This window comes from Corvus brachyrhynchos, unplaced genomic scaffold (genome assembly GCF_000691975.1).
Source record: "Corvus brachyrhynchos isolate BGI_N302 unplaced genomic scaffold, ASM69197v1 scaffold30, whole genome shotgun sequence".
In the NCBI taxonomy this organism is placed as follows: domain Eukaryota; kingdom Metazoa; phylum Chordata; class Aves; order Passeriformes; family Corvidae; genus Corvus; species Corvus brachyrhynchos.
This window is the reverse complement of record NW_008235742.1, coordinates 89,875-99,462: the sequence shown is the minus strand read 5'-3', so window position 1 is coordinate 99,462 and position 9,588 is coordinate 89,875. Positions and strand designations below refer to the sequence as shown.

Below are 9,588 nucleotides of genomic sequence, written 5' to 3'. Positions count from 1 at the left end.
CGGGGACACGCCAGGAGCTGGGTATGGGGATGGCAGGGATGGCACTGCCGGAGGGATCCAGGCAGGGGCCAGGCGGGATCCAGCACAGGATCCAGCAGCAGATCCAGAGAAGATCCAGCACAGGATCCAGCATGGGATGAAGACAGCATCCAGGCAGGATCCAGCCAGGATTTGGCCAGGATCCAGCACCAGATCCAGGCAGGATTCAGCCAGGATCCAGCACAAGATCTGGCGCAGAATCCAGGACAGGATTCAGCACAGGATCCAGACAGATTCCAGACAGGATCCAACCAGGATGGAGGCAGGATCCAGCACAGAATCCAGACAGGATCCAGCCAAGATCCAGCAGAGAATCCAGCTAGGATCCAGACAGATTCCAGACAGGATCCAGCACCAGAACCAACCAGGATCCAGCCAGGATCGAGCCAGGATTGAGACAGGATCCAGCACAGATTCCAGACAGGATCCAGCACCAGAACCAACCAGGATCCAGCCAGGATCGTCCACAGAAAGGACCCAGCACAAGACCCAACCAGGATCCAGCCAGGATCGAGCCAGGATTGAGACAGGATCCAGCACAGAATCCAGACAGGATCCAGCACAAAATCCAGCACCGGATCCAACGTAGAAACCAGCACCAGATCCAGCCAGGATTGAGACAGGATCCGGCACAGAATCCAGGCAGGATCCAGCACAGAATCCAGCGGGAATCCAGGCAGGATCCAGCACACACTGAGAGCCATCTCCGGTGCCTGCCGGAGCATCGGGAAGCTCCCAACCAGCGGGAAACGCCCTTTGAGTCTCCCATCCCATCCCTCCCATCCCACCCACGTCCAAAAAAAAACCCCCAAACCCACCGCTCCTCCGCGCCCATCCCCACCCTGCTCTCCCGAATCCCAGCCCTTTCCCGGCCCTTACCTGCGTGGTGGAGCCGGAGGAGGAGGAGGAGGCGGGGATGGAGCTGGCGAAGGGGGAGCGGCTGATTCTCCCCCCGCCTCTCCCGAGGGTTATGGAGATGGGGTTCGTGCTTATCCTCTCTATCCCAAAGGTCAGGGAGGCGGGATTCCCTCCTGTCCCTTCTCCCAAGGGTTAGGGAATCACCGATCCCTGCTCTCTTCCCACTCCCAAGAGTTAAGGAGTCACGATTCCCTCCTGTCCCCATCCCCCCGCCTCTCCCGAGGGTTATGGAGATGGGGTTCGTGCTTATCCTCTCTATCCCAAAGGTCAGGGAGGCGGGATTCCCTCCTGTCCCTTCTCCCAAGGGTTAGGGAATCACCGATCCCTGCTCTCTTCCCACTCCCAAGAGTTAAGGAGTCACGATTCCCTCCTGTCCCCATTTCCAGAGGGTTAAGGAGTCACGATTCCCTCCTGTCCCCATTTCCAGAGGGTTAAGGAGTCACGATTCCCTCCTGTCCCCATTTCCAGAGGGTTAAGGAGTCACGATTCCCTCCTCTCCCCCTCTCCCAAGGGTTAGGGAGCCACCGATCCCTGCTCTCTTCCCTCTCCCAAGGATTAGGGAGCCGCGATTCCCTCCTGTTCCCTTCTCTGAAGGTTTAAAGAGCCAAGATTCCCTCTCATCCCCCCTCTCCAAAGGGTTACGGAGCTGTAATTCCCTGCTCTATCCCTCTCCAAAAGGTTAAGGAGCCACCGTTCCCCCCTGCCCCGCCTCTCCCAAGGGTCAGGGAGTCGCGATTCCCTTCTCGCCCTCCCCGCTGGAAGCAGGGAGGGACTGGGAACACTCGGGACTGGGAACACTCGGGATTGGGAACACTCAGAACTGGGAGCACTCGGGACTGGGAGCACTCCGGACTGGGAACACTCGGGACTGGGAACACTCGGGACTGGGAACACTCGGGACTGAGAGCACTCGGGACTGGGAGCACTCGGGACTGGGAGCACTCGGGATTGAGTGTCAGAGCCCCTCCTCTCCCAGCTGCCTTAACCCCTTCCTGCCCCGTGTCCCGGCTGTCCCCAGCCTGGCCAGGCCAGGGAAGGGGCTCCACTGGGAGCACTGGGAGTTACTGGTGTCTCCCAGCCCCGCTGGATGTGGGATGACCGGGATGAGAAGTTTTGTTTTATAAAAGAGGGGTTAAACTCGAACCACTCCAGAGAATCCCTAATTTAGGGTCAGGGAACGTCCCCCTTTATCCAGCTGGGAATTCAGCTCTGGCTGGGCGAGTGCACTGGAGCAAAAAGGGTTCGGGATCAGCTCAGATCTGCACCCCAACTTTGGGGAAGCTGATCCGGGCGAAATTCCAGGATAAAGGCCGGGATGGAACAGGGAGACTGGGATGTGGATTTTTATGGATTCAAGGGACAGGGCTCAGTGCAGGCAGCTCTGGACACCGGCCAAAAGTGCTGGAAAAGGCTGGAAAAGGCTGGAAAAGGCTGGAAAAGGCTGGAAAAGGGATCTGAGCACCACCTGGATCCCTCAGGGGAGAACATACCTGAGCCCAGCAGCGGCGACTCCATACTGAGGCTGGGCAGATTCCCGGGGTGGCTGAAACTCCGGGAAGAATTCCCAACGCTGGAGCTCACCAGGGATCCCCCGGAGAAGGGAGAGGAGGACGTGGATGTGGACCCAGCCAGCTGGGCCCCCAAAACCTCTTTGCCTTTGCCCCCCTTGGGCCTGCCGGGGCCGTGCTTGTTCTTCTTGCTGCCCTTGTGCTTCTTCTCCTTGAGCACCTCGCCCTCCTCCGCGCTGAGCGACGGCATCCCCTTGTGGCTCCTGCCGCCCGTGCCGGCCGTGCCAGCGGTGCCACCCGAGGGGCCACCGAGGGCGTTGGAGGCTTTGTAGTCCACGGGGGAGGCGTCGCGGGCTCGCTGCTGGCTCACGGCCGAGGTGGAGAAGCGCATGATGGAGCCGAAGCCGGAGAAGATGACCTTCTGCTCGAAGACGTCGCCCTTGGGGCCCTCGTAGAGCGGCGAGCAGTGCGAGGACGAGGAGGAGCTGGCGGCTTTGCGGAACTTCTCGTCCTCCTGCTCCAGCTTGGGGAAGGCGACGAAGTCCTGGGAGCTCTGCAGGCTGCTGCAGGAGGGGCGTGGGGACAGGGCCGGGGCGGTCAGCAGGCGTGGCCTGAGGTGCGGGGAGGCTTCCTCATCCTTCGGCCCTCTCCTCTTCCTCATCCTCATCCTCATCCTTCGGCCCTCTCCTCTTCCTCATCCTCATCCTCATCCTCATCCTTCGGCCCTCTCCTCTTCCTCATCCTCATCCTTCCTCCCTGTCCTTTTCCTCACCCTTCATCCCTCTCCTCTTCCTCATCCTTCATCCCTCTCCTCTTCCTCACCTTTCATCCCTTTCATCCCTCTCCTCTTCCTCACCTTTCATCCCTCTCCTCTTCCTCACCCTTCATCCCTCTCCTTTTCCTCCTCCTTCCTCCCTCTCTTCTTCCTCCTCCTTCATCCCTCTCCTCTTCCTCATCCGTTGGCCCTCTCCTCTTCTCCTCCATCCCTCTCCTTTCCTCCTCCCTCTCCTCTTCTCTTCCTTCTCCTTAATCCCTCCCCTCTTCCTCCTCCTTCATCCCTCTCCTTTTCTTCTTCATCCCTCCCCCCCTCCTCCTCCTCCTTCATCCCTCTCTTCCTCCTCCTTCCTCCCTCTCCTCTTCCTCCTCCTTCCTCCCTCTCCTCTTCCTCCTCCTTCATCCCTTCCCCTCCTCCTCCTCCTTAATCCTTCCCTCTTCCTCCCTCTCCTCTTCCTCCTCCTTCCTCCCTCCCCTCCTCCTTCGTCCTTCCCCTCTTCCTCCCTCTCCCTCCTCCTCCTCCTGCCCCTCACCGGCCGCCTGGAAGGTTCCTCCGGACGCGGCCGAGCCGAAGCCTCCGGAGCTTTTCCCACTTCCCGTCTTCTTCCCCTTGTGGCTGCTGCCGTGGCCCGAGGATTTCCTGCCCTTCACCTCCTGCCTGGCCACCTCCGAGCTGTCCTTGGTGGCCTCGTGGTGGCCACTGGAGCCCTGGGAGGGGACAGACACAGGGGTCACTCCTGGGACTGGAGGTGGCCACAGCCGGGGCTCCTTTTCCCGATTTTCCCGATTTTCCCCCCTCTGGAGCAGGAATTGCTCTCCCTGCCCACCGAGGGCTGCTCAGGCCGGGTCACTCAGGAGTTGGTGACATCTCCTGCTGCTCGGTGGCACCGGGATTTACATCCCAGGGATGAGGCTCATCCCAGGAAACCGCAGGGAATTAAAGAGGCAACGGCAGCAGAGTGTCCAGCCCCAAAAACCTCCGGATTTGGCTGTGATTCCATCCGGGATTTCAGCTTCCGGCCTCAGGTGTGCGGCTCCCAGCACTCCCATCCCACCTGCGGGAATTTCCTCCTCCTCGGGATGGGACTGGAGATTCCCTGCAGGAATTTCCTCCTCCTCGGGATGGGATTGGAGATTCCCTGCGGGAATTTCCTCCTCCTCAGGATGGGACTGGAGATTCCCTGCAGGAATTTCCTCCTCCTCGGGATGGGACTGGAGATTCCCTGCATTCCCTACAGCCATCCCAAAACTCCCCCTGCAGGAATTTCCTCCTCCTCGGGATGGGATTGGAGATTCCCTGGGGGAATTTCCTCCTCCTCAGGATGGGACTGGAGATTCCCTGCAGGAATTTCCTCCTCCTCGGGATGGGACTGGAGATTCCCTGCATTCCCTACAGCCATCCCAAAGCTCTGGCTGGGAATATTCCCGGGGGTTGGAGCAGTCCTGATCCCACAGCACCAGATGTTCCCAAATTCCAGCTGAGCTGCAGGAGCCAGGGGAGGCAGGAGGGTGAAGAAACCAGGGCAGATGCCAGGAAATGCAGGATTTTGGGATGAAAGGGAGAAATATGGGAATTCAGCAGGGGGAACAGAGGGATGAACCCAAAGCCATCTCCCATGGGATGCTCCAGCTCCAAATCCCTGGAAATCCAGACCCGAGGGATCAAAGCTCACCTGGTTTAGGTACCGGAGCAATCAAAATCCTAAATATCCTTCTCATTATGGGATGGCCCCAAATGTGACACTTGGGCACCTTCCTGGCATCCCAGAGCCCTCCTTGGGATAAAAACCCGGGAATCCACATCCATGCCCAGATTTCATCCCTTGGCACAACCCCACAGCTGCCAGCACCAGATGTGCTGGGAATATGAAAGGAGGAAGGGAGGGAATGGGGGAAATCCGGGGGGAGAGCAGAGGAAACCTGAATTTCCTCATCCCACACCCTCTGGATGTGGGAATGAAACCCTCTTGGATTTATGGGCTCAGCGGGAGCGTGGAAATCTTCCTGGTTTTCCATGGGAAGGGAAGAGGAGGGGGTCTGGAGGCAGGAATGGGATTTTTGCCTGGATTTTTGCACCCTTAAATTCCCTGTTTGGGAGCTCGGCATGAGGTGCACGAGGCCAGGAGGGGAGAAATCCCAAATCCAGAGGGTCAGGGATGGAATACCGCGGCTGGAATGCGATGGGGGATGGAAGGATCAGCCTTTCCCCCGTCTCTGGGTTTGCCGGAGCAGGATTCAGTGTGGGGATTCCCAGGATCCGGCAGATCCCGAAATCCCGGGAGCCGAGAGCTCAAATACCAGCGGATTTTCCTGCCCCTTTTCCTGCGGGGATTTTCCTGCCCTTTTCCCTGGTTTTTGGGCAGATTTTCCTTTCCCTTTCCCTTTCCCAGTTTCCTGAGTGGATTTTCCTGCCCTCTCCCCCCCATTTTTGGGGTGGATTGGTGTTGATTTTCCTGCCCCTTTTCCCAGTTTCGTGAGTGGATTTTCCTGCCCTTTTGCCCATTTTTGGGGTGGATTTTCCTGCCCTTTTCCCCACTTTTGGGGTGGATTTTCCTGCCCTTTTCCCCGGTTTTGGGGTGGATTTTCCTGCCCCTTTTCCCAGTTTCCTGAGTGGATTTTCCTGCCCCTTTCCCCCATTTTTAGGGTGGATTTTCCTGCCCTTTTCCCAGTTCCCTGGGCGGATTTTCCTGCCATTTTCCCAGTTTCCTGTGTGGATTTTCCTGCCCTTTCCCCCCATTTTTGGGGTGGATTTTCCTGCCCTTTTCCCAGTTTCCTGAGTGGATTTTCTGCCCCTTTTGCCCATTTTTGGGGTGGATTTTCCTGCCCCTTTTCCCAGTCTCCTGGGTGGATTTTCTGGCTGGATTTTCCTGCCTCTTTTCCCCAGTTCCTGAGTGGATTTTCCTGCCCCTTTTCCCCATTTTTGGGGTGGATTTTCCTGCCCTTTCCCCAGTTCCTGAGTGGAATTTCCTGCCCTCTCCCCCCCATTTTTGGGGTGGATTTTCCTGCCCCTTTTCCCGGTTTCCTGCATGGATTTTCCTGCCCCTTTTCCCAGTTTCCTGAGTGGATTTTCCTGCCCTTTCCCCCCCATTTTTGGGGTGGATTTTCCTGCCCCTTTTCCCGGTTTCCTGCATGGATTTTCCTGCCCCTTTTCCCAGTTTCCTGAGTGGATTTTCCTGCCCTTTCCCCCCCATTTTTGGGGTGGATTTTCCAGGGAAGGGAAGGGAAGGGAAGGGAAGGGAAGGGAAGGGAAGGGAAGGGAAGGGTCCTTCTTCCCTTCGTGTCCCTCTTCCCTTCCCTTCTCCGCCCATCCCGGCTGCTCCTTCCCCACATCCCAGCCCCTGGATGCATCCCAGGATTCCTGCTCCAACATCTGGAGCCTGGGATATCCATGGATTCCCAGGATCAGTCGATGGGCAGAGGGGAGGGAAGGGGAAACCGGAGCTTTCCTGCTGCCACCCCCCAAAGGATTTCCCTTTTCCCTCTGTCTCCATCACATTCCAGGATTTCCCAGCTCCAGGAAATGGGAGAACCTGGATTCCAACACGTGGGAAAAGGGATCAGCCGTGGAGATCCCAAAATCCACCCCGGAGATCCCCCGGGGTCCCATCCCAGCTCGCAGAATTTTTGAGTTGGGTTTGTTCACCCTGGGTTTTTCCAAGCCCTAAACCAGCAGAAATTTGGGATTCTTCAAACTGGAAAGCGAGGAAAAATCGGGATTGGGGAAGCTCCCTGATTTCGTGTTTCCATGGAAGCGTCCGAGGCCGGGATGGCGGGAACAGGAAGGAATTCCTCTTTAAGGTCCCTTCCCAGCATTCCACAACTCCCTGATCCCACAAGTTTTGCCTCATTCCTCAATCCCTGCCCAGGCGCTTTTCCAACCCCAACAGCAACGCTCCACACGCAAATCCCCAAATCCCCGATTTCCTCACGGATCCCAGGCGTTCCCTGGGAACAGCCCCACATCCCTGCCTCCCTCCATGGGGTGGATCCCGAAAAATCTCGTGGTTCCCGTTCTCCTCAGGGGGGGACAAATTCCATCCAGGATTTTTCCAGGCCGACAGAACATCTGCACTTCATCCTCCCCCCCTCCCCCCCCGTGCCTCATCCAGAGTTTTCTTGGGATCCAGCCATGGTTTTCCTCCTTTTTTTAAAACATTTTTCCTTCTTTTCTTAAAGCCTCGCTCGTCCCACGGCGAAATAAGGGGAAATAAGGAGAAAGAAGGAAAAATAAGGAAAAATAAGGGAAAATAAGGAAAAATAAGGGAAAATAAGGAGAAATAAGGAGAAATAAGGAAAAAAGGGCTGGGATGCTCCAAGGAAAACCCAAATCCCGTTTTTTTGGGACAGCGCAGAAGGAAAGGCCCAGGCTGGGCCTGGATGAGGCACGGAAGTGATACCGGGATACTGGGATACCGGGACACTGGCATACCGGTATAATGGGATAATGGGATACTGGGATACTGCAATACTGGGAAACTGGGATACTGGGATACCGGGATACTGGGATACCGGGACACTGGCATACCGGTATAATGGGATAATGGGATACTGGGATACTGCAATACTGGGAAACTGGGATACTGGGATACCGGGATACTGGGATGAGGGGATACTGGGATACCAGGACACTGGGACACTGGGATACTGGGATATCAGGATAATGGGATGCTGGGATACCGGGATACTGGGATACTGGGACACTGGGACACCAGGATACTAGGATACTGGGATACTGGGATACTGGGATACTGGGACACTAGGATACCAGGATACTGGGATAATGGGATACCGGGATAATGGGATACTGGGATACTGGGACACAGGGATACTGGGATACTAGGACACTGGGATACTGGGATACCGGGACACCGGGATAATGGGACACTGGGATACTGGGATATCAGGATAATGGGATGCTGGGATACCGGGATACTGGGATACTGGGACACTGGGACACCAGGATACTAGGATACTGGGATACTGGGATACTGGGATACTGGGACACTAGGATACCAGGATACTGGGATAATGGGATACCAGGATAATGGGATACTGGGACACTGGGACACTGGGATACCGTTCTCCAGCAGCAGACCCCGTAAGTAAATCCCCCTTCCCGCTGTTCTCCAGCGGCAGATCCCATAAATAAACCCAAAGAAATCCCTGTTCCCGCTGTTTTCCCTCTGCCCCGGGCGCTGCCCCCATTCCCGACAAACCCGGGAGCGGCCCCAGCCCCGCCCCTCCGGGATAATTCCCGCTGATCCTTCCAAAGCCTCGGGAATCCCCCTGATCCTGCCCTTCCCTCCTTTCCCGGGAGAAAAATAGCACATTCCAGCCCCGCCCGTGCCCTGAATTTCCCGGAATAAACATTCCCTGTGCCCCGGATTTCCTGGAATAAACATTCCCTGTGCCCTGGATTTCCTGGAATAAACGTTCCCTGTGCCCCGGATTTCCTGGAATAAACATTCCCTGTGCCCTGGATTTCCCGGCCACTCCGGGATCGGGGTTTCCCTGTTTTCCCAAGGATCTGGGATCTCTTCCCAAAGCCTCGCGGGCGGCGTTCCCGGCTGGATGTTGTGGGATGAGCACTGTCCGGAGAGGCGGAATCCGCGGATTCCTGGCTGGGAAGTGCCAGCGGGATCCGTGCTGCCTCTGGAGGATCCATCGGGATCCATCGGGATCCATCCGGGCCGGGATCCGTGCTGCCTCTGGAGGGATCCATCGGGATCCATCGGGATCCATCGGGATCCATCCGGGCTGGGATCCATGCTACCTCTGGAGGGATCCATCAGGATCCATTGGGATCCATCGGGATCCATCCGGGCTGGGATCCGTGCTGCCTCTGGAGGGATCCATCAGGATCCGGCGGGATCCATCAGGATCCATCTGGGCTGGGATCCATGCCGTCTCTGGAGGGATCCATCGGGATCCATTGGGATCCATTTGGGATCCATCCGGGCTGGGATCCATGCTGCCTCTGGAGGGATCCATCGGGATCCATTGGGATCAATCAGGATCTATCCGGGCCAGGATCCACGGAGAGGCGAACTCCGCGGATTCCGGGCTGGGAAGTGCCAGCGGGATCCCTCTGGAGGATCCATCGGGATCCATCGGGATCCATCGGGATCCATCCGGGCCGGGATCCGTGCTGCCTCTGGAGGGATCCATCGGGATCCATCGGGATCCATCCAGGCCGGGATCCAGCGGGATTAAGGCTCAGAACCCACGGGAGCTGCTTTGGGATTTGGGTCACCGGCATTCCCGACTCCAAGGGGAATTCCAAGGGGGCAGGAACAAATCCCAGAGGAAAAGCACGGGCGGAGTTAAAGGATTCCCGCCGATTCCCGCC

At 57.3% G+C, this 9,588-nt stretch overlaps 1 protein-coding gene across 1 annotated transcript in view; it reads right to left on the bottom strand.

Moving 5' to 3' along the window:
* Positions 1 to 9,588, bottom strand: part of MLLT6 (MLLT6, PHD finger domain containing) — a 33,765-nt gene that overhangs the window by 8,312 nt on the left and 15,865 nt on the right. Inside the window, exons 7-11 of the mRNA XM_017744227.1 lie at positions 9,013 to 9,216; positions 8,829 to 8,947; positions 3,773 to 4,075; positions 2,313 to 3,041; positions 919 to 1,076 (exon numbers count right to left, since the gene is read on the bottom strand). Of these exons, the coding sequence (XP_017599716.1) occupies positions 919 to 1,076; positions 2,313 to 3,041; positions 3,773 to 4,075; positions 8,829 to 8,947; positions 9,013 to 9,216 (1,513 nt within the window). The remainder of the gene's footprint in view (positions 1 to 918; positions 1,077 to 2,312; positions 3,042 to 3,772; positions 4,076 to 8,828; positions 8,948 to 9,012; positions 9,217 to 9,588) is intronic.